The sequence below is a fragment of the Electrona antarctica genome, assembly GCF_951216825.1.
Source record: "Electrona antarctica genome assembly, chromosome: 4".
Classification (NCBI taxonomy): Eukaryota; Metazoa; Chordata; class Actinopteri; order Myctophiformes; family Myctophidae; genus Electrona; species Electrona antarctica.
In genome coordinates this window covers 50,502,863-50,528,193 of record NC_136809.1, presented here as the reverse complement: position 1 = coordinate 50,528,193, position 25,331 = coordinate 50,502,863, and the positions used below count along the sequence as shown (strand labels likewise).

General features: G+C 45.3%; 2 protein-coding genes across 15 annotated transcripts in view; both read left to right on the top strand.

Annotated features, from left to right (window-relative positions):
- Window positions 1–22,257, top strand: part of htt (huntingtin) — a 110,242-nt gene extending 87,985 nt beyond the window's left edge. For 12 of the 14 annotated variants that reach the window (XM_079500273.1, XM_079500280.1, XM_079500271.1 and 9 more), the window contains 12 exons: window positions 2,674–2,813; window positions 3,478–3,563; window positions 5,828–5,958; window positions 8,139–8,277; window positions 10,223–10,378; window positions 11,019–11,209; window positions 11,956–12,070; window positions 13,341–13,554; window positions 16,424–16,655; window positions 18,040–18,202; window positions 20,809–20,969; window positions 22,009–22,257. In XM_079500273.1, coding sequence (XP_079356399.1) covers window positions 2,674–2,813; window positions 3,478–3,563; window positions 5,828–5,958; window positions 8,139–8,277; window positions 10,223–10,378; window positions 11,019–11,209; window positions 11,956–12,070; window positions 13,341–13,554; window positions 16,424–16,655; window positions 18,040–18,202; window positions 20,809–20,969; window positions 22,009–22,222 — 1,942 coding nt within the window. In that variant the 3' untranslated portion in view covers window positions 22,223–22,257. The remainder of the gene's footprint in view (window positions 1–2,673; window positions 2,814–3,477; window positions 3,564–5,827; window positions 5,959–8,138; window positions 8,278–10,222; window positions 10,379–11,018; window positions 11,210–11,955; window positions 12,071–13,340; window positions 13,555–16,423; window positions 16,656–18,039; window positions 18,203–20,808; window positions 20,970–22,008) is intronic. The other 2 variants (XM_079500274.1, XM_079500281.1) reach the window with 1 other exon arrangement.
- LOC306922119 (E3 ubiquitin-protein ligase TRIM39-like) lies at window positions 829–1,422 on the top strand (the record flags this gene model as incomplete). Its single annotated transcript, XM_079499512.1, has 2 exons — window positions 829–933; window positions 1,246–1,422. 2 exons carry the CDS (start codon window positions 829–831, stop codon window positions 1,420–1,422), a joined length of 282 nt encoding a protein of 93 aa, XP_079355638.1.
- Window positions 22,258–25,331: the final 3,074 nt, after the last annotated feature.

The following is a 25,331-nucleotide window of genomic DNA, read 5'->3' as shown; positions in this document are numbered from 1 at the left end:
AAGGTCATTTTGGAGCCGTGTGGAACTCCAGATTTGGTCAAGACTGACACCATGTTTGATGAGGTCAGATTTCAGTCAGCTTGACTTAAAAGATGATTACACAGAGTGTGTAGTGCATTAGTCAAAGAGAAGAGAGGTAGACACAGACCATTAGATCACACATAGAAAGATAAACCCTTACAACTTAATATTCTTCTGTGATCACATTCTAAACATTCCTGGACCGTATAAGAAAGACATCACTGGTTGAAGCCACCCCATGGCCACTAGTTAAGAAACTTATAAGAGACCAAACGTATACTATATATCTATAGTTTTGTTTCTGAAATGGGTCGTCCGTTCAGGTATCATGAGTGGAAAGAAGAATACGACAGAAAGACGGAGGCTGAAATCCAGACGATGATCCAGGAGAGACAAGTGAAGATTCAGGAGGTCAAACACTCAGTAGCGCTCAGCATGAAATATGCAGACACAGTGATAGCAGGCAGTGTGCAGGTCTTCACTGCTCTGATCAGCTGTATTGAAAGAAGCCAGGCTGAGCTCATTGGTGTGATTGAAGAGAAGCTGAAAACAACAGAGAAACAGGCTGAAGGCTTCGTCAAAGATCTGAAACAGGAAATCACTCAGTTGGAGAAGAGAAGCTCTGAGCTGAAGCAGCGCTCACACTCTGAAGACCACCTCCACCTCCTCCAGAACGTCACATCCATCAACACCCCGCCACCCACCAAGGAATGGACGAAGGTCAATGTCCATCAGTCTTCATGTGTGGAGGCTGTGAGGACAGCTGTGTCTCAGCTGGAGAAGACACTCAGTCAGGAGATGCAGAGGATGGGTGATGTTGAGCTGAGGATGATCAAGAGATATGCAGTGAATGTGACCCTGGACCCTGATACAGCACATCCCATACTCATCCTGTCTGACGATGGAAAGCAAGTGAGTCGTGGAAACATACGGAAGAATCTCCCAGAGAACAAAGAGAGATTCTCTTATTTCTCTTATGGTGCCTGTGTCTTAGGCAAACAAAGCTTCTCCTCAGGAAGGTTTTACTATGAGGTTCAGGTTGGAGGGACGAATTACTGGGAAATAGGAGTGGTCAGCGAGTCCACCGACAGGAGGACATTTTTAACACAACGATGCCCCAACAGAAATGATTGCTGGACTATAGTGTTGAGGAATAGAGAGTACCAGGCTAATGCTGACCCTCCTGTCCTCCTCCCTGTAAGAGAGAAGCTCCAGAAAGTGGGAGTGTTTGTGGATTATGAGGAGGGTCTGGTCTCATTCTATGATGTGGAGACCGAGGTCCACCTCTACTCTTTCACTGGCTGCTCCTTCACTGAGAGACTATATCCATTCTTCAATCCCAGGAATGCTGCTCCCCTGACCATCACTCCTGTCAAAATGGACGCTGTTCTTGGCCTCTAACTTCAACAAGAAGAAAAACAATATAGCTGCTAGCAGCGATGAGATGGGGTCAAACCTTTAAGACGTTTTGTGCCCAAGACGTCTGTGGACGTCTTTGGTATTACCGCACGGGCAGAGCCCAAGACGTCTGTGGACGTCTTTGAAAAAATAATAATAATAATTCTTTTTTTAACAAGTGGTGCCAAAGTTTGTGTTTTCGCCATTGAGAATGCATTTGGCGTTTCAATTAAATAACTCAGAAACTATAAAACATTTCAAAGTAAAAAGTTCCAGCATGTGTCTCCACAGTCAGCTGAATTATAAAAAATGTGAATGGATTTTCTAGGTGAAAGTGATTTTTGGGCAGTTTTGCGTGAATTTGCTTTTTTTATTTTATATGTGGGGCGGGGGGGGGGGGGGTTCTTGTTTCAACGTAACCGCAGTTATTTTCTTAACGAGACGGCAGTCCATAATGTCCCTGTTTTATGAGACGTCTCCCTGTTTTCTGCCCATAATGAGACGTCTCCCTGTTTTCTGCCCATAATGAGACGTCTCCCTGTTTTCTGCCCATAATGAGACGTCTCCCTGTTTTCTTCCCATAATGAGACGTCTCCCTGTTTTCTGCCCATAATGAGACGTCTCCCTGTTTTCTGCCCATAATGAGACATCTCCCTGTTTTCTGCCCATAATGAGACGTCTCCCTGTTTTCCTGCCCATAATGAGACGTCTCCCTGTTTTCTGCCCATAATGACACGTCTCCCTGTTTTCCTGCCCATAATGAGACGTCTCCCTGTTTTCTGCCCATAATGACACGTCTCCCTGTTTTCTGCCCATAATGACACGTCTCTCTGTTTTCCTGCCCATAATGAGACGTCTCCCTGTTTTCTGCCCATAATGAGACGTCTCCCTGTTTTCTGCCCCATAATGAGACGTCTCCCTGTTTTCTGCCCATAATGACACGTCTCCCTGTTTTCTGCCCATAATGACACGTCTCCCTGTTTTCCTGCCCATAATGAGACGTCTCCCTGTTTTCCTGCCCATAATGAAACGTCTCCCTGTTTTCCTGCCCATAATGAGACGTCTCCCTGTTTTCTGCCCCATAATGAGACGTCTCCCTGTTTTCTTCACAATAATGTCCAGGTTTGGCAGGAAGCTGACAGTGTTTTCTTCTCCATAACGCCCAGGGTTGGCAGGAAGCTGACAGTGTTTTCTTCTCCATAACGCCCAGGTTTGGCAGGAAGCTGACAGTGTTTTCTTCTCCATAACGCCCAGGTTTGGCAGGAAGCTGACAGTGATCAGAGGGGAGGTGGAGAGGGAGATCCAGGCCCTGGTGTCCAAGAGAGACAACGTTCACACACACCACCCCTACCACGCCTGGGACCCCGTGCCCTCACTGTCTGCAGCCTCCCCTGGTACGCACACACACACACACACGCACGCGCGCGCATGCACACGCACACCTACCACGCCAGGGACCCCGTGCCCTCACTGTCTGCAGCCTCCCCTGGTACGCACGCACGCACACACGCACGCACGCACGCGCACACATGCACACGCACACGCACACCTACCACGCCTGGGACCCCGTGCCCTCACTGTCTGCAGCCTCCCCTGGTACGCACGCACACACACGCACGCACGCACGCGCGCGCATGCACACACACACCTACCACGCCTGGGACCCCGTCCCCTCGCTGTCTGCAGCCTCTCCTGGTATACACACACACACGCACACCACCTACCACGCCTGGGAGCAGTTATCCCGGTCTCTATACTGCCTCTCTCTGGTCAGCCGGGGCGCCTGATGGATGGGGAAAGGAACTAGTTGGAATAATGTGTTCCTTCCACGCACTACTATGTCATACCATCCCCCCCCCCCCCCGCCCCGTCAGGTGATAAGAAGCTCCTGCATTGAAGGAAGCATGAGCTCAGTTCGGGGCACTCCCCAGGTTGGCAGAGGGAGAGTATAGCGCCCATGATTACATTGGCACCGGGTGAATAAAAATGTGTTACAAAAGATTTAATAAAACAAATAATAAACAAGTGGTTAATATACCGTGTGTGTTTCTATTTCAGCGGGCACTCTGATAAGTCATGAGAAGCTGCTGCTGCAGATCAACACGGAGAGAGAGATGGGCAACATGGACTACAAACTGGGACAGGTGAGACATAGGGGGAGGGGCTACAACTATACATACAGCTATAGAGATGGGCAACATGGACTACAAACTGGGACAGGTGAGACATAGGGGGAGGGGCTACAACTATACATACAGCTATAGAGATGGGCAACATGGACTACAAACTGGGACAGGTGAGACATAGGGGGAGGGGCTACAACTATACATACAGCTATAGAGATGGGCAACATGGACTACAAACTGGGACAGGTGAGACATGGAGGGGGAGGGGCTACAACTATACATACAGCTATAGAGATGGGCAACATGGACTACAAACTGGGACAGGTGAGACATGGAGGGGGAGGGGCTACAACTAGAGTTCTCATCGGGCCTGAAAATTAAGGCCCGGCCCTACCCTACCCTAACTGGGTCGGCCCGAGGCCCGGCCCGACCCTAACAATTACCATAATGTCAGGCCCGAAAACCCGAAAAAGCCAGAGTGAAAAAAAAGAGAAAAAAAGAAAAATGCCACTATATGGCCGTGGCGCCGTGGATTATTGAGACGACCGTGTCAGAGCACTAATAGTCTAGTCGCCGAAATAAAGGATTTATGTAACTCACGTTAATTGGCTGATAATGTTCCATTTCCAACATTCTAATGGTTTCCAGCAATTTCCAGGGGTGAGTAAACATCTTCTGAATCAAAGTAGCAGCGATCCTCTGAAGTGACGCAGTTAATTATGTCCAATAGGCTACTGTCCCGTTAACAAAGTGCAACTTTTTCATCATTCACCGTTGTGCAACAGTCCCGAACAGAGCTATACAATATTATGACAATTGTCAACTTGGCTATAATCTACTACTGTAGGTTACTGTATAGTTTACATTAATCATTGCCTCTCAAACCCACATACCACGCGTAATGTGCGTTGCCTAACCAAAAGAACAGACATACAAACCATCAACATGCCACTCGATGGCGTGTCGAGTCTGTCGACAGCTTGCAGATCTTTTATTTTGGGCAGTGGGCACACAACGAGGCGCGCTGCGCTACGATGGGGAAATTAAATAGCGTAACAGCGCGCTGCGATACGATTTGTAAACCAAATAGCTGTAGCCTACAGTGTGACTGTAACATTGTTTGGTCATCATGTAACTATATTACGTGTATGCAGGCGCTTTCATAGTTATATGGAGCATTTACCGTGGTGACGTTGATTAGGTAGCCTAATTTAGCTTATTCACCCAGCTGGGTTCAACGAGACCGTCGTTAAGCCCCGACGTTTCCAAAACGAGCTATTGCGGATGAATCGATGGTCTTATAAAACATTTAAGCATATGGCAAGTTAACTTAAGTTATATAGTTGATGCTGAGCAGTAAGCAGCTCATTTGGTTGGCAAACCAGAGGCCAGCCAGCGGTAGCAAGTTCAACAACCACCGTTCTATTCTGTCACTTTGGTGCGCTGCTGCTGTTCATCGCCTCCTCCTCCTTCAGTCACTATAGTATAATAGCCTAAACTGTAAAAGTTAATCGCCAACATTCACCAGCTCAGCCCTCTTCATATTAAATAAATACATTACACAAACAACAGAATTGTTATTGTTGTTATAATAAAATTATTAAAAAAAAAAAAAAAAATCACGGAAAATCACAGAGCCCGAGGCTCGGCCCGGCCCGACTAATTATCGTGCATTTTGGGCCCTACCCGAAAATGTCGGGCCGGGCCGGGTTCGGGCAGAGATTGAGAACTCTAGCTACAACTAAACAGCGATATAAAAACGGACAAAAGTTATTCCGGCAACTGTTATGCTATGGCGTGGAAATGTCCTATCTTTATTTACACAATCCTTGATCAAAATGAAGTGGAAATTGTAGGTTAAAGGAGGATAGAGGAAGGCTATGCGTTATTATGCTGGCAATTAGACTTTGAAGTGGAGAAGGCTAAATGCTGTGTCTCACCTGCAGGTGTCCATAAGGTATCTATAGGTATCTAAAGGCTAAATGCTGTGTCTCATCTGCAGGTGTCCATAAGGTATCTATAGGTATCTAAAGGCTAAATGCTGTGTCTCATCTGCAGGTGTCCATAAGGTATCTATAGGTATCTAAAGGCTAAATGCTGTGTCTCATCTGCAGGTGTCCATAAGGTATCTATAGGTATCTAAAGGCTAAATGCTGTGTCTCATCTGCAGGTGTCCATAAGGTATCTATAGGTATCTAAAGGCTAAATGCTGTGTCTCATCTGCAGGTGTCCATAAGGTATCTATAGGTATCTAAAGGCTAAATGCTGTGTCTCATCTGCAGGTGTCCATTCACTCAGTGTGGCTAGGCAACAACATCACTCCTCTGAGGGAGGAGGAATGGGGTGAAGATGAGGAAGACGAGACAGATACTCCGGCTCCGACCTCCCCACCAACCTCCCCTATCAACTCCAGGTCTCTCTCACACACACACACACACACACACACACACACACACACACACACACACACACACACTAGGGCTGTTGTTGAATGCTAAAATTACCATTCGAAAGTAGCTTTTATCATTTATTAATTCTATTTTATATTTTTATTTTGTTTTATATTTTATTTTACCCGCTGGCTTAATGTAGTGAATAACGAATCTACCGCTGTTGAATCGGTCCGGCCGCTTCTCGCCTTCCAGCCTAGAGTTATAGCCAAGGGGCCAGTGAGGCTATTCAACGTTGAAGCTCTGGGCCCTAGTGGTAGGAGGAGGGACTACAGGCGGACCCGTGGATTCATGACCGGGAAACCCCGTGCAGCTGGGCTTTAACATTGAGCACTCGGTTGCACTTCCGCATTTGACCACAAAAATTTGGTGGTCAAATGCGGAAGTAGACGTTCTGAGACGGTACTTCCGGCAGTCTTCCGGGTGCTTCAAAACGCCACTGAGCAACTTCCACTGACATGAATAGTTGGGGGGGCGGAGCTTCGCGCCAGTTCAGTCTCTATCCTTTTATATACTCTATGGTTATAGCAGGGGGCGGTGCTCATACGTCCTCACTCTATCAAGTGGGATAGCTGCCGCTGGGCGTGAGTCAGACTAAAGCAGGAAGCAACACTGCACCAGCACACGTGTAAACAAACACGGCAGAGGCTCAAGATAACAACAGGGAACAGGGGAACATTTACGTTCGGAAATATCCCACCGGACAGGAGAGCACTCGCCTATTAGTTTTCATTGCACAGTGCAGTCAGTGTGCTATTTCCGAACGCGGTGATGAGTGGAAGGTGGAAGGGAAAATAACATAAAGAGAAAACGTTGTCTGCAGACTATGCATTACTGGCCTGTTCATCTGCAGTGGCGTGCACAGACATTTTGAGGGGCAGGTGCTCAAGTGAAAAAAGGGCACCTTGTGCAGCGTGTGGAACCGGCCGGTTGCCTTAATAGTGTGAGATTTATAGATTTTGGGGCCTAAATAATATATTAGCTTTTTTTTATCAATAATTGATCAATGTCACCATGGTCCACATACTGTACAGTGTACACTGGCACCCCTTAGTGTCTGTCTGTACACGCCACTGTTCATCTGATAGCCAATAAGCATTCTGTTAAAATAGAGAAACAATTGCTGTATTGCTGGTGATCTGGAGTCTGGAGTTGTCCCGTCCATGATAGACTGACTAATGAAACATTAATATTATTTCCCCGTGCAAACCATGTCCAAAAATAGCTTTGGCGTTTGGATGGGGGGGGGGCCTCTAGTGGACAGAACGTGCATACAAAACTTGATATTCTGTGTATAGAGGTGTTTTTCAGTAGGCTATAATGAGCTAAAATAAACAATGTAAATATTCGAATATTTTCGAAAATTACAAATAATGAAGCAATGAAATTCAAATTTGATTATAGAGGTGAACTGACAGCCCTTACACCCACACACACGATTATGACAGTTTACACGATTAATTCACACACATAATTGCGATTAACAATTTAATTGTGATTTTGGAACATGTCTTTATATTTAATAAAATCTGTGATTTCTTCAACTGGTCGGCCTGTATGTACAGTAGAACAGCATGGCTTTTCAGAACGATAATGATAATACCTAAACATCATCCTCTTACATACAGTGTTAAATTCACCGCCACCAGGGGGCGCCAAAAGTCCCAGACCGCCACCATATATATCTTTTTTTTTATTTAAAAAAAACAAAAAAAAACAAACACGAAAAACACGTCCTTGGCGCTCCAGGACATCATGAAAAAGAAGTTAAATAAGTCCTTGGCGACCATTGAGTTAACCCATTTTGGGTGGGAACCCCTTTTGGTGTTTTAACTAAGCATTATGTTATACTTTAGCTATTGAAAAATAGCTGATCTACAAGCTTGTAGGTCTGCTATTTTTGAAAAATCGTAAAAAATGCGGCACAAACCTTTGAATATATATTCTTTCAGAGCAAACGTTTTTTTTATTTTTTCGACGTCAGGCCTAAATGGGTTAATTCTTTTTTTTGGGGGGGAAACGGAGCACTAGTCACGAATCACACAATTTGGGACAAAGTGGTTGGTTCAGTCATCATGAGATTGCATGTATAGTACCTTTGCATTATTCCATGACTGTCCTTTTCTTGTTGCGTCTCCTCCAGGAAGCACCGTGCCGGCGTGGACATCCACTCGTGTTCCCAGTTCCTCCTGGAGCTGTACAGCCAGTGGTTGATCCCTGGCTCCCCCGGCAACCTGCACCGCAGGACCCCCGTGGTGCTCATCAGTGAGGTGGTCCGATCGGTGAGCTAGAGAACGCAGGGGAGGGCGAATTTGATGAGAGGGCCACTTATACTGTATTTCCACACTCACTCCAGAGGGCCACAGTGTTTTAACCCATTTAGGCCTGACGTCGAAATAAACAAAACGTTCGCTCTGAAAGAATATATACCTATTCAGATAAGATTTGTACCGCATTTGTACGATTTTTCAAAAATAGCAGATCTACAAGCTCATAGCGCGCCACTCGGTGGCGCGCTATGAACTTGTAGGTCTGCTATTTTTCAATAGCTAAAGTATAACAGAATGCTTGAAACACCAAAAGGGGTTCCCGCCCAGAATGGGTTAAGCATTCTGTTATAATTTAGCTATTGAAAAATAGCAGATGTAGGTTGTAGAGCTTGTAGGTCTGCTATTTTTGAAAAATCGTGAATGTAGTGCAAATCTTTGAATATATATTCTTGCCAACGTTTTTAACTCAAATCTTTGCTTCTGGGGGGGTCCCTGGAACAACATATTTTCAGATGGTGGTCGGCGGCCAATTACATATAATCTTGGGGGTCCTTGACATGAAAATGTTTGAGAATGACTGACATAGAAACAGAAAAGAAGACATTTGTAGAATCGTTCCCAGGTTTAAATGGGTTAACTGTCGTAGCAAGAATAGCTCAAACAACAAGCTAAAAACGTGTCGCAAGTGCATCGCGGTTTTGAGCTTGTAGATCGGCTATTTTTGGCTACATTTGAATTGAAATCCTGAATTCACATTATTATAATTGGAGTGCCCCTATGGGCCTCATGGCTCTACAAGGCTTAATTACTTACTGGTGTTCCAGCACCTGACATCCAGTAGATGTGCCAGTTCATTGAATAGAGGAAGGAAGCGCTGCCGTGGTCCTTGTAGTTGTTGTGAACTGAAAACAGGTGCTCGTTGGCGAGGGTTCAAACATGAAAAAAATAAAAAGAGGTCCAAGGCACTCTGCACCAGTCAAGTAAAAAAAAAAAGCCTTTATTGTAACGGCATGGCAAAGACCATTTTAAAATAGACCAACGCGTTTCAGCTATACAAGCCTTTGGGTCCCATAGGTATGACAGTGCAACATGACATCATTATATAGCGACCACAGTTTGAAAACAATCAGTGACATCCTGTCACTGATTGTTCTCCAGGTGTTTTCAATCAATGTCAGAACAATCAATGTCAGAACAATCAATGTCAGCACATTCAATATCTACCTCATAATTATAATTAACATAATTATGTCCACACAGTTTAAAAAGTACATGGATATCAATACGACTAGGAGATTGTAAGAAATAGAATAAAAAAGACAGAATCCCAAAGATGTAACACCAAAAAAAGTGAACAGTGTGTGAGGAGGAAGACACCTTTTTAGAGAAAAGGAGACAAATCTATTTCATCATTGAGACCTGGGAAGTTTGTGGCTTTAAGGGTTTTACAATCCAGAAAGTTTCTCTCTGAAGCAACTGTTTTAACCCATTTTGGGGCGGGAACCCTTTTTGGTGTTTCAAGCATTATGTTATGCTTTAGCTATTTAAAAATAGCAGATCTACAAGCTCATAGCGCGGCACCGAGTGCCGCGCTATGACCTTGTAGGTCTGCTATTTTTGAAAAATCGTGAAAATGTGGCGCAAATCTTTGAATATTATATTATTTCAGAGTGAACGTTTTTAAACTCAAATCTTTGCTTCTGGGGGAGTCCGGTCCCTGGAACAACATATTTTCAGATTGGGGTCTGCGGCCAAATACAGATCATTCTGGGGGTCCTTGACATGAAAAAGGTTGAGAACCACTGACATGGAAACAGAGGTTTTTCTGAAAACTGTCATGATTTAGACATTTGTAGAATCGAACTTAGGTCTAAATGGGTTAATCTGTCACCGCCTCTCACAGTGCCAGTTGAATTGGTTCTCCTCTTCTCTCCTTCCCCTCTGTGTGGTGGTGTAGCTGCTGGCGGTGTCGGACCTCTTCACGGAGAGGAACCAGTTTGACATGATGTTCTCCACCCTCATGGAGCTGCAGAAACTCCACCCGCCCGAGGACGAGATCCTCAACCAGTACCTGGTGCCCGCCATCTGCAAGGCTGCCGCCGTTCTGGGCATGGTGAGGAGCCCACGTTGATCACCTGCTGTCTTGTGTGTGCGTGAGTGTGTGTGTGTGTGTGTGTGTGTGTGTGTGCATGCGTGTGCGTGCATGTGTGTGTGCGCGTGCGTGCGTGCGTGCGTGTGTGTGTGTGTGCGCACTTATTTCTTTGTTTAACCAATGGCAACATATCGTATCATTTGACTTTGCATCGTTTTGCAATGCAAACAAGTGTATCGATACTAAGTACTGCGTTGTATTTATGAATTTCATGAAGAAAAGAGAGAAAGAGGGGTTTAATTACTTTTCCCATCCATATCTCGGCACTCGGTCTATTGATAAATGTGTGTATTCTCTGTGTTCATATCAAGGTGCAGGTTTGTCCATATGTGTTCAAATACTATGTCCAAGAGAATCACTGTTAACTTATTTATATCCATTATATTAAATGTTCTGCACTATCCACACGTTTCACACAGATTTAATTTCTTTGATAAATAGTTACCGTATTGATTTTAAATCATTGAATCGTATCGTCGTGAATATCGTCCATGTATCGTATCGTCAACATATCGTATTGCTGTTAAAATGTATCGTTACACCCCTACTAGCCATCATTGTTGACCATGATTTATTAAACACTTAACTTGACCGTGGGCAGGACAAGGCGATCGCGGAGCCCGTGTGTCGCCTGTTGGAGAGCACCCTGCGCAGCACCCACCTGCCCAGCCGCATGGGCGCGCTGCACGGTGTGCTGTACGTGCTGGAGTGTGACCTGTTGGACGACACGGCCAAGCAGCTCATACCCGCCGTGTCCGAGTACCTGCTGTCCAACCTGAGGGCGGTGGCGCAGTGAGTACAGCACAGTACAGTACAGTACATGATGCATTGTATGATACATACATCGATAATGTCACTGGTGGGCGGGTTTCTGAACTGCCCACACTGCCCCACAGCCTTCCTATCAGACACAGACTGAGTAGAAAAACATTGTGGTATTTTATCATGAACATTAGTGAGGACCAATTATATGAAGATAAATTGAAAAGTGGTGAAGTTGTCCTTTAACTAAACCTTTTTTATCCCCCTTCCAATTCTAGTTTTAGTTATTTCATCAGTTTTACTTTACTTTCATAACCCTGGCGCGCGCACGCACGCACGCACGCACGCACGCACGCACGCACGCACGCACGCACGCACGCACACACACACACACACACACACACACACACACACACACACACACACACAGCTGTCATTTCCTTGTGTAATGAGCCGATTTCATAATGGAACAACTCTAGGGGGGGAGCGCTCCTGTTAAATGTCACCCTTCAACCCCCTGCTCCGTCGATGTGCCTCTAAATTAATTGGCTTCATCCCTTTTAATGAGATGGAAACTGGGGGGAAAAAAGGACAAAAAGTGCCATGCCACAGTTTCCCCACTAGGTGTTATCCTTATACTGTACGTACTGTGTGTGTGTGTGTGTGTGTGTGTGTGTGTGTGTGTGTGTGTGTGTGTGTGTGTGTGTGTGTGTGTGTGTGTGTGTGTGTGTGTGTGTGTGTGTGTGTGTGTGTGTGTGTGTGTCCTGTAACATTAGCTGCGTGAACCTCCATAACCAACAACACGTGCTGGTGATATGTGCCGTTGCCTTCTACATGATGGAGAACTACCCTCTGGACGTGGGCGCTGAATTCACCGCAGGAGTCATACAGGTGAGAACTCTACCCTCTGGACGTGGGCGCTGAATTCACCGCAGGAGTCATACAGGTGAGAACTCTACCCTCTTATCTGGATGTGGGCGCTGAATTCACCGCAGGAGTCATACAGGTGAGAACTCTACCCTCTGGACGTGGGCGCTGAATTCACACAGGTGAGAACTCTACCCTCTCGGTGTGGGCGCTGAATTCACAGCAGGAGTCATACAGGTGAGAACTCTACCCTCTCGGTGTGGGCGCTGAATTCACAGCAGGAGTCATACAGGTGAGAACTCTACCCTCTTATCTGGATGTGGGCGCTGAATTCACCGCAGGAGTCATACAGGTGAGAACTCTACCCTCTGGACGTGGGCGCTGAATTCACAGCAGGAGTCATACAGGTGAGAACTCTACCCTCTTATCTGGATGTGGGCGCTGAATTCACCACAGGAGTCATACAGGTGAGAACTCTACCCTCTGGACGTGGGCGCTGAATTAGCCCAACCCCGTCCTTGTCCAATAGGCACGTTAGCACAGCGAGGAGACAGGGCAAGCTCTCCTTCTCCCCCATAGAGATGCATGTTAAATGACGGGATTTTTCTCCATAATAAATAATCGATCATTTACAGTAGCAAGAGCATCAAAATGTCTTCTAAACCAGGCCTGCAGTTGGCTATACACTGGACAAATTTGCTTGACATCATTTAAATAAACTAGAAATACGGAGGGAGAAATCAACTTTTAACGACCGCCCGACAGGAGTTTTCATCTTGCACGGTAAGACTACGGTCATTAGTATTATTGGGGTAGGGTGTCGGACTCATGACTCTAGGACTGTTGGTTTGATTGATTGATTAAAGTATGTATTAACAGTATGCAGAATAGGTACATTTCAAGCACAACTCAATGCAAAAAAATACCTGTGGACGACACCATAAAGCATTACACTTATTTACAATAGGGTCTGCCATTTTCAATTCCTCACAGCATTTAGAGACGTGCAAATATACACTTCTATATAACAAAAAAACAGGAAATCATCATAAAAGGAGGTGAAAAGGGAAAAACATATACAGTGAGGGGAAAAGGAGCCGGTGGGGGGGGACTCTGACTTTTTACGGGGGCCAGTTTTGAATTGCAGCCGTCCGTAGGTACCCTTTGAGAGCGGTTTTGTCTAACCCTTCCATGACACGTAGGGGGACAAAAAAAAACGGAAATTCACTTTTCTTCTTTCTCCATTTCTCCTATACCTTCCTGTCCGTCTCTCCCTCTCCCTCTGTCCTTCTAGACGTGTGGTGTGATGGTGTCCGCCAGCGAGGACTCCACTCCCTCTGTCATCTACCACTGTGTGCTGCGAGGCCTGGAGCGCCTCCTGCTGTCCGAGCAGCTGTCGCGCGTGGACAGCGAGGCGCTGGTCAAACTGAGCGTGGACCGTGTCAACATGCCCTCTCCACACAGAGCCATGGCTGCCCTGGGACTCATGCTCACCTGCATGTACACCGGTAAGTGTGTGTGTGTGTGTGTGTGTAAAAGTGGCGCTGCTATAAAGCTGTTATCTAAAATCCACCGCAAACTCATTGTACAGTTGGGTGCCACCGATATTGTCCCTTATTATTTGACCCATTTAGGCCTGACCTCAAAATTTTAAAAAATCCTTCTAAATCCTCCAGTTTTCTGAAATAAATATTTTCACGATTTTTCAAAAATAGCAGACCTACAAGCTCGTAGCGCGCCACTCGGTGGCGCGCTATGAGCTTGTAGATCTGCTATTTTCCAATAGCTAAATTATAACAATGTTTAAAACACCAAAAGGGGTTCCCGCCCAAAATGGGTTAACTGTCCTTTTGCGCAGATCACGCAAACCTCAGCAAAAAGAAAAGGACAATATCGATGGCCTCCAACTGTATGCCTACACTGGCTAACTCACTGTACTGCACTCTTGGATAAGAGTTCTGTTAACTGGCTACTTTCACCGGCATGGCAACGCGCATGCAATTCCGCTCGTAGCTATAGCTAGGCTAACTGGCCTGCATGTGCAGGAGTGTGTATTGTGTTGTGTTCATGCTAGCCTATTCTATTCACGTTTGCTTTCTTAGATTAGGGTCGGTCCAGGGATGAAAATCTTTTCAAATGGGGGTGCATGGCCTAATAATGCATACAGCTAAATTGGGCGTTCTTCCTTTGAAAAAAAAGAAAAAAGGTTTTTCACAATAGGAGAAGTAAGCCAACTCTTACACCAGTATTTGCACAATATGAGCGTTATAATAATTTCACATGTGTGACACCTGTTTTAACCTCACTAGAACAGAAGTTGAGTCATTAGTTTAGGAACTCACGGCTCCACACCTGTTGCTCATTAATACTCACCGTGCCTGCATGTGAACCACGTCCTGACTTAATACTGGTGAACAAGCTTTCATTACATCTGTGTTTAATTAACGTACCAAAGCACCAGCCAGCCTACTAATGATAATACGCGGGGGGGGGGGTAACCTCATCCATGAATGCTAGCTAATCTCGTCCTGCTGGCTGTAGCTTTATTGTACAGTACAGATGATATCTACCTCTAACCCTACGTCTCCCCTTACTAACGCTAGCGACTGTTAGCATATCGCTGCCCTTCTACTAACATGCCAAGTAACAGACGCTTCTCAATGGGACAAGAGCCTAGAAGTCGAGTTCTAGGTCAAAACGGGGGGCCCTTGGAAATGCAAACCCATGACCCTACAACGTTATCCATCAGTAAGAACATTCTGCGCTTCAGAGCAAGCTAACTAAAGCACATTGCGTTGTAGCAACAGGTCAGTTCAGTTGACCAAACCAGCTCACACAGTATTTGAAATCCTTTCAAATACTTGAGGCGGGTGATTGACTGACTCTCATGAGACTTGTACCTGTCATTCTCTGAGTTATTTTGTTAAAGGACCACTTCACCACTTTTCAACCTTTCTTCATATAAGAGGTCCTCACTAGTAATAATCTTGAAAAAATGGCGCAATTTTTTTCTACTCGATCTGTGTCTCATAGGAGGGCTGTGGGAAGTTCAGAAACCGTCTTCCAGTGACATCATCGATGGGGAATACAAGCTAATAAAAACGGCAGGCTTTCTAGTCCTGAAAGGTTGCAATGCGAAAATGGAAGCCATCGTTCTCATGATAATGAAAATCTAAACATTTTTGTAAAAAAAAATATTGTTTAAAAAATTATCTGCCTAATGATGATGTCACTGGAAGACGGTTTCTAAACTGCCCACAGCCTTCCTATGAGACACAGACTGAGTAGAAAAAAAGTGTGCCATTTTATCATGATTATTAGGTTGAAAAGTGGTGAAGTGGTCCTTTAAGGATTTCAAACACTAAACGGGGCTGGGCTCTGAATTAATCTGACATCTTGACATCATTCAATAGGCTCTATCTATGCACACAGAATAACTCTTCCTACGTGATGAAAGGAAGGGACGTGATGCCGGGGATGTGCCATGACGCTCATGGGTGGCAAACCTCACACCGGAAGTTCCAACAAAATACATGGCAGTGAACGATTGCTATTTACACTATTTATGAACGATTGCGAGTTGCGACCTTTGTCATATAATCGGTTCCATCCATCCATCCATCCATCTTCAACCGCTTATCCGCAGTCGGGTCGCGGGTGCAACAGCTCCACCAGACTTCCTTCTCCAGAGCAACATTTGTGACTTCCTCCTGGGAGATCCCGAGAGGTTCCAAGACCAGTGAGTCGATGTGATTCCTCCAACTTGCGCCTTGGTCTGCCCCAGGGCACTCCTCCCAGTGGGACGTGCCTCGAGGACCTCCCTAGGGAGACGCCTGAGAGGCATACTAACCAGATGCCCAAACCACCTAAGCAGGCTCCTTTCCAGGTCGAAGAAGCAGCGACTCATACTCCGAGTCTCTCTCGTGTGACTGAACTTCTCACCCTATCTCTAAGGGAGATGCCAGCCACCCGTAGAAGAAAACACATTTCAGCCGCTTGTATTCGCAAACCTTATTCTTTCGGGCCATGACCCACACTTCGTGACCATAGGTGAGAGTAGGAGCGAAGATTGCTCGTACTAAATGGAACAGAGCCTTCATTAGTATCATCAGTAACATCTGTGAAGAAAGTACTAAATGGAACAGAGCCTTCATTAGTATCATCAGTAACACCTGTGAAGAAAGTACTAAATGGAACAGAGCCTTCATTAGTATCATCAGTAACACCTGTGAAGAAAGTATAGGGACGAGTCCCGGAAGTAGGAAGAGTCATTCTGTGTGCATAGAGCCTACTGAATCCCCCACTCTACCCCCCCACACCCCCACCCTCCCTCCCCCCCCCCCACTCGTTGTAACTGGTCCCCTCTCGTCCTCCTAGCGGTGGTCTCAGCGTGTGTTTTGGACTCGGGACAGGGGGTTAGAGGTGAGGTTGGCTCTGGCTGTGCGGTAGCGGAGGCGGTGCAGGGCGTCACAGCAGATCCTGTTGGTTTCTCCCCAGGCAAGGAGAAGGCCAGCCCTGCTGGGCGCCCCCCCGCCCACTCTGACTCCCAGGCCCCCGACAGTGAGTCGGTCATTGTGGCGATGGAGAGGGTCTCCGTGCTCTTTGACAGGTACGCTGCCGACACGCACTGTGCCCGCACACACGGGCACAGACACACGCACACACATGCACACAGACACACACGGCACAGACACACACACACGCACGCACATGCACACAGACACACACGCACACACACACAAAATCAATAATTAAGTTCATCCTTGTGTATATATAGCTAACGTGCACATGGTTGTGCAGTTGTAACTTATTTTGTTACATTGCAGCTCTCTCCTCTCCTCTCAGTTACCTAAAACATGGTTTGTGGATTGTAGCACACACTACACTTTTATTTTTTTAGTTTATTGCATTCTTTTTTCTTTCATTTTTCATTTGGGTATTTCCAATAGTGGAGGGTCGATATGGCGATACATATCGTCAAGACAATACAATCTTTCCACGATATGCCTTTTCGGAGAGATCGTATATATATCGTATATTACGGTGAATGCACATTCTATGATTTGCATACCTTAATTTTTACTTCTGTAGTACGACGGTTTTGTTCGCCTTACATTTTGCCAAAGTATTTTGGTCTAAATGCTCTGTTACTCCTTTTTCTTTTAGTTTTTGTTACCATGTAGGTGGTTGTACTGTTAAAGTCACGGTGCAACATTTTTGTCTGTCTTTTTTTTATTTACAGATTTTATCCCACGATTTTGTAACCCATTTGTTCACCCAGTGTCAATTATCTAATGTAATCCTGGGCGCTACACTTCCTCTGCCAACCTGGGAGGGCAGCGGACTGACCTCATGCTTCCTTCTATGCATGAGGAGTCCAAGCTGCTTCTTTACACCTGACAGGGGAGAGTTTCCCCGGCCGGACGTAGCGCGTGGAAGGAACACGTTATTCCGACCAGTTCCTTTCCCCTCCATCAGTTTAGAGACCAGGATTACTGCATGTTTTTGTGAGGGTACCTACTACCTACCCTAGGGGACACGGGGAGAACATGCAAACTCCACACAGATCATTTTATTTTTAAGTTTTAGTCTGAAACGGAAGCAAGAGTGTCACATCCCTTCAGGCTATGGGAAGTTAGTATTCGTGACACGTGGAGTTTGTTTACAAGCTGTTGATCGGCTCTGATAGGCCAGGCTACTGTAACCATAATAACCATAAAAAAACATGAAAAAGAATGAGAGAGAATATAATATTTGAGTGGTGCAACCACTCCTATAGACGGCTATGTGTGTGGCTGGGTCCCTGGTACAGTACAGTACAGTACAGTACAGTACAGTACAGTACAGTACAGTACAGTACAGTACAGTACAGTACAGTACAGTACAGTACAGTACAGTACAGTACAGTACAGTACAGCACCACTCACTTCAGATGGGTCTGATTTTATTTTTCCATACCGCCCGTCCCTAATCTCCTTAATTTTCTTTGTCAGGATCCGTAAGGGTTTGCCCAGCGAGGCGCGGGTGGTGTCCAGGATCCTGCCCCAGTTCCTGGACGACTTCTTCCCCCCGCAGGACGTCATGAACAAGGTCATCGGAGAGTTCCTGTCCAACCAGCAGCCGTACCCTCAGTTCATGGCCACCGTCGTCTACAAGGTCAGCAGCAGCACGACACCAGTGGTGCTTTAGTTTGAGTCATAGTCCCTTTGAATACATGTTAATTTAGTTTTAGTCATAGTCCCTTTGAATACATTTTAATTTAGTTTTAGTCATATGTGACAGGATGTGACTGAGGGGCTGTGACTGAGGGGCATTTTTGAATGGTGCAGCCACTCCTATAGACAGCTATGTGTGTGGCAGGGTCTGTCCCTGTGTCTCTGTGTCCGAGCACGGAAATAGCGTTATGGCGTTTGTTCACCACCAAGTGTCACTGTTGCACAGCCTAACACACAGACACACACAGACCAGGGAGGAGGGCTTGTACAGTACAGTACAGTACAGTACAGTACAGTACAGTACAGTACAGTACAGTACAGTACAGTACAGTACAGTACCACTCACTTCAGACAGGTTTTTTTTAATTCCTCCCCACCACACACACGTGCGTGCACACACACACACACACACACACACACACACACACACACACACCATTGAGGAGTACATCTGCCCCCCCCCCCCCTTTCAGCAATGAAGGGAAAACAGCACCCGCTAAATGTCACACAGATCAGAGTGAACCTTTGAGGCCTGAATTCACAACTCCCTGCATCTCTGTAAGACATTACTCTATAAGCCATGTCTCCAAAACTGGTGGGTCAAACTGAACAACCAATATGTCATTTTGAAGCTATGATTCATATGACATTAAAAAATAGAGAGACAAAAGAAAATCCAATGACTTCGTGTTTGTCACGGTGGGTCACATATTTTAGTCACCTGAAATGTTTTAGTGTTAGTCTGGTTTTAGTCCATTAAATATCATAGGATTTTAGTCGACTAAATGTACAGTTGATTTAGTCGATTAAAATGTATTTTGGTGGGCCTTGATGGCTTCGCAATGCCTGATTTTACACTTGGTTGCATGCTGAAAACAACGCGATATGAGCTTGTAGATCGGTAGTTCAACACCCGAGCGCAGCCAAACCTAAAATTATCTCTTCTCCTCCCTAACATTTTAGTCTAGTTTGTATTTGTTGACGAAATTGTCAACATAGTTTTCGTTTAAGTCATCTTAAGTTTTTATTTAGTTTTCGAAAAACTAACATTTAATGAACATTTTTCGTCGTAGTTCTTTAGTCGACAAAATCAACACTGAAGGACTGAGTCAATACCGGCGCCATGCAAAAGTGTCTCAATAGAGTGCCGAAGTCCTGACGTCACTCGCACCCCCCCCCCCCCCCCCCCCCCCTGGTTCACGGATGTTTTTCTCTATGGAGAATAACATTGGGTGATCTCTAAATCGTCTCGTATAAGAATTTTTGGTCCAAAAATAAACAAACTTAATGTATGTGCATTTTAATCTATGTTATGCAAAGCTCTAGAATTCATGATTTGAGGTATCCTTTCGTCTGAGGGCGTAATCCAAATAAACATATCATATGGTTACTCTGTCTCCCCTTCTCTAAGCAAACGGCATACAGAATTCTAATTGGAGCTAATCTTGGTAAACAGTTACTGGCTCGTCTCTGTGTTGACTGCTTTAGGGAGTTCTCCTGTTTGAGCAGACAATAGGTTGCCGAGACAACGTTGAAGAGATTGGGCACAGATTTGTCTGCTGTTTTTTTCTCCGACCGTTTTGAAACACAATTAGACCTGAGGACGATGCTACAAAAAGGCCTTCTAAATCCTAACAGTTTCCTGAAAAACCTATGTTTCTATGTCAGTCGTTCTGAAATATTTTCATGTAAAGGACCCCCAAAAATATATGTAATTGGCCGCCGACCCCCATCTGAAAATATGTTGTTCCAGGGACCCCCCCAGAAGCAAAGATGTGAGTTAAAAACGCTCTGAAATAATATATATATTCAAAGATTTGCGCCACAGTTTCAAGATTTTTCTAAAATAGCAGATCTACAGTGTACTGCACTCGTGCTATTTTTCAAGTATGACATAATGCTTAAAACACCAAAAGGGGGTTCTCGTCCTGAATGGGTTAAATAACAAGCATTTAACCCATTTTGGGCGGGAACCCCTTTTGGTGCTAGCATTATGTTATGCTTTAGCTTTTGAAAAATAGCAGATCTACAAGCTCATAGCGCGCCACCGAGTGGCGCGCTACGAGCTTGTAGGTCTGCTATTTTTGAAAAATCGAAGAACGACTGACATAGAAACATAGCTTTTTCAGAAAACTGTCAGGATGTAGAAGACATTTTTAGAATCTGATCTCAGGTCAAAATGGGTTAACATTAGTTTGACCAGTCAAATATATGTGGCTCGAAGACAATCATATGGCTATATGACCATAACAGGCACTATAAAACATGAATATATTTGTTGTTAATTAATATATTATTTGTCCCCCCCTTGGCCAGGTGTTCCAGACTCTCCACGCCACCGGTCAGTCCTCCGTGGTTGTTAATATATTATTTGTCCCCCCCCCTTGGCCAGGTGTTCCAGACTCTCCACGCCACCGGTCAGTCCTCCATGGTTGTTAATATATTATTTTGTCCCCCCCCCTTGGCCAGGTGTTCCAGACTCTCCACGCCACCGGTCAGTCCTCCATGGTTGTTAATATATTATTTGTCCCCCCCCCCCTTGGCCAGGTGTTCCAGACTCTCCACGCCACCGGTCAGTCCTCCATGGTGCGTGACTGGGTGCTGCTGTCCCTGTCCAACTTCACCCAGCGGACGCCCGTGGCCATGGCCATGTGGAGTCTGTCCTGTTTCTTTGTCTCGGCGTCCACGTCCCAGTGGATCTCAGCCCTGTATCCTTAGTCCTCTGTGTGCGTGCGTGCGTGCGAGCGTGCGTGTGTGTGTGTGTGTGTGTGTGTGCGTGCGTTCAAGTATTTTTGGTTTATGTACATGTACAGTATATGTAAGAAATCAAGCACTGAGAGCATGACAGCTATCCTACAAAACAAATCCTCTGATCTCAGGAATTCTGCCCTCAAAAGCTAAAAATCTATTCATTGCAGTACAAATGCAATGTACAGTACAGCGCAATAACCCTAAGTCTGCAAATAACTTTGAGTGTGCATATCCCCGGTTATGGACTAGTTCCCCTCAATTGGTTAATTGTAGCTACAGTACAGTACAGTACAGTACAGTACAGTAAGGTTTTTCTAGTGTCTACTATTGGTGGAATGATATTTCAGCTGTACATTCTATACTTCTGTTTTGCGTCATGGAGGATTAATGTGAGACAATAATGTGTGACAGCCAGGTCTAGGCCAATCAGAATGGTCTAGTGATGTAGGAGATTTGGGTTTTTTTTGGGTGCTGTGGTATAAATCACTGTTTCCCAACCACTGGGCTGGGACCCATTTTTGAGTCCTTTGGGTCCTTGAATTTTTTGTTTCCCTACATTTTGTTTTTACTTAGGGTATTATTTCAAAACGTATTAAATAGAATATCCCCAAGAAAGGGGATTTTTTTCCCATTAGAACAAGAAAGAGGGGCGAGTCAAAAAATAAACAGGAGAGGGTGGATATAAAATCAGGGTACTATTAAAATTAATACACACAACATTAACACAACATGTTTCGTCTCCTTAGAATCTTCATCAGGGCATGCATGATCATTCATGCCCTAATTTATTTTTTCTTTATCAGAGGGGTGCTAGCCCATCCTATCAACACTAGCCCCTCACTTCACCCGGTGTGACTTTTAAACGTCTTAATATCTCTTTTGGGTCTCGACCTGAAAGGTCTGGGAACCACTGTTATATAAATGCCGTCTCTCTTCATCGCTCTGTGGTGGTGCTCCTTAACCCTCGGTGCGCCCGCCCGCGCCCACCCACCGCAGGCTGCCCCACGTGATCAGCCGCATGGGCCGCAGCGACGTGGTGGACGTCAACCTGTTCTGCCTGGTGGCCATGGACTTCTACCGGCACCAGATCGACGAGGAGCTGGACCGCCGCGCCTTCCAGTCGGTCTTCGAGACGGTGGCGGCGCCGGGCAGCCCCTACCACCAGCTGCTGGCCTGCCTGCAGTCCATCCACCAGGACACCTCGCTCTAGGGAGTAGATAGAGTAGAGGTAGTTAGAGGGGGGGGGGGGGGGGGGGTGAGAGAGCGTGGATGTATTTTGGAGAGGTGGGATTGTCTATGGTTAGGAACAGACATTAGAGACACGCGCCGTGCCGCACACCTTCCAACTGAGAAGAAAGGTGACGGGGATCCGATGCTAATTCCGACGGAGCATTAGTCTGACATGCGCGGGGACAGTCGGACTATAGCGCTCGAACATGCGCTGCTCCCGGGCTTGCGATTTTTGGTTAGGTTAGGGTTTGGAGGTATAGGTTGTCGGTCTAATGACTGTCGGAATAATAATGGTGTCGGAACTAAAGCCTGTACCCGAAGGTGGCGTCCCGGATGTTCTGTCAAAAATGATCCACTGTAGAGTAGACGCTACCACTACTAGCGCCTCCGTTGTGTTGACAGGAAAACACGACACAAACTGCTGAACTTAACCCCTGGTGAAGTCACCACGCGGTGTCACAATGAGGACTGAACTTAACCCCTGGTGAAGTCACCATGCGGTGTCACAATGAGGACTGAACTTAACCCCTGGTGAAGTCACCATGCGGTGTCACAATGAGGACTGAACTTAACCCCTGGTGAAGTCACCATGCGGTGTCACAATGAGGACTGAAGAAACGGACATGGTGGGGAAGTAGGAAATCTAGGAATCCGTGTTAGAAGATGTTAGGATGTACGATACAGAGATATAAAGAGAGTTGAGTGAATGTCTCTCGATCAGCACTATGAAATACACTGGCTTCACATTGGGATGTTTGCCTGCGCCCCCACCTTCCCACCGACGACCGTTCCTCGGGGATGGACAACACAACACAGCACGCTGAATAATTCCTCCTACCTACCCGGCACCTTGACCAACATAGATATAAATAATATTAACCGTATAAAGAAACTGGATTTGTATATTTTCTCGTGAGGACTTTGCTTGAGCATTGTGGTTTAATGAAGTTGGGGGGGAGGGGGGGCGGACGACGACGACGACGACAAACAAAACTGAAAACGCAAAAAGTATTTACTATATTTAAAGTTCAGATACATCTATTTTCAGTGTGATTTGTTATGGAGGGCAACAAGATCTGATTATAATAACTGACACGGGGGCCTGAAATGCTTGCTTGATGTTGTCACTGACTAGTTGTGTTTTTCTTTATATTTAAATTACTCTCGGACTATGGAAGCATAGAAGTGATAGAAAAGAGAGAGCGCGAGGTATGTTTTATGTGTCTTTTTTGGAGTAAATGGATCTCTAAACAAAATAGCCATAGTATTTTTTTTTCACTCCCCCCCGTTCAATGTTCACATTATGAGAATATCAGAAAGCTGCGATTGTATCCGTCACTGCCGACAGGGCTACCTGTTGTGACCGAGCATGATTCTTGTATCTCTCTGTCTGTGTGCAGTGACCTATTCAAGATGCCAGGAGGAGGGAACAAAGGATTAGACAGTCCCACCGTGAGGCTCAGGGGAAAGCTCCCTGGAACACCTCACCGGGATAATCAGCAGTAATGACTGGGGAAAAAGACCCAATTAGGAACAGGGATGGAGCTCGTTATTGATAATGAGCACCTTATCGAGCCTGCTTATTGATCTGGGCTTTTATCGAGCCCACTATTGAGCTTTTTTCTCTTATTTTTGTGGAAAGCCTTAGACGACAAATTCTGGAACTGGTATCTCTTTTTAATGGTCAGTTACTTGTGACAGAGTTTGTGGCTGACCACCATCTAAAGATAAATTAACATTGGCAGGTATCGATACACTTTTAGACCGACATGTTTGTGCCAGCATGGGTGATTAGATTTATTTCTTGGTCGCCTCTTGCCTTGCTTGCTTTGACATGACATCATGGGCTGCTAACGGGCTCGACGAGCCCAAAGCTTATTGATGCCGTGTTTCGATACATTTAAGAGTTTGTAATGGGGTCAGGTTTCAAGCTCCATCCCTAAAAAAAAATACACCATATATTTGAATTGTATATTTTTGCGAATTAATAGAATGTTCATTTTGTTTGTTTTACACAAGATACAAAATACAATGTCACCCCCCCCCCCACGCAGCGATAAAGGTGTTTATGGTGTAGCTTAACTCTGTCTAGTCCTTTGTTCTCCGAATCCTCGCTGACGTTGATCTCGAATGCATCGGTATTCCATTTGTTGTCATTTCTTTAATTCTCAGGATGTAAGATGTCATTAATTAATGATGATTTATTGTTGTAATAAGACTGGAAGTCATTCTTCATATATCTTGTAAAAAGAGTAAACGTATAATTGTAAAGTAACACAAAAAGCCATTGGTGCATGACAAGATAAAAAAAAAACTGTGTAAAAAGTGAGAAATTCAATAAGACGGTGAGAAAATGTGATGCAAATTCTTTTTTTCTCGAGTATCTCTTTCCCCACACAAACACACTGGATCCAGAGACGACGTGGCCAGACGGCAGCAACGAGCTGCGATCACGACTCATTCGAGGTTTACCCTTGCGTTGCCTGGCAGTGCGGTAGGCTTCCTCGCTGTGTACACACACACACACACACACACACACACACAGGCCTTGGATAAAGACTGAATTATGTCCTGTTCTTTGAAGCTTGCTGAAGCATGCTGAACCACTGCTCTCTGTCCTCTCGTAGTCCTTAGTATTGTATTTCGTACTATGGTCGCCGTTAATGACAGGCCAAGCGATGGGCTGACATTTAGCAATGCAACAACAATCCAAAGGGAATACTTGTGAACCTTTTAATAGTGAGCAAGAAGAGCTTTGACAAATCAAACAGGTGGGAGTTGTAGCTAGCAAAGCAAGCCACGTATATACGTGACAACAGTTTTCTTGTCTTGTTTTTAAATGCTTTAAATGCTCCTGTCAGTTGAAGAATCGTGAATAAGCCATCGACGTCCATGTTCTTAGTATAGCATTATTGAATATATTAGTCTACCACTTTCACATTGGTATTTGAGCGACTTCTGATGCCCCGAATCTCCTACATGCAGTAGGTTTCTGTGACAACATTCCACTCTCCAACACTGAAGACAATGTACTTGTTTTCATTTGTTTGTGGTAACAAGTCATAATGTATTCACATAAATGATTAGCC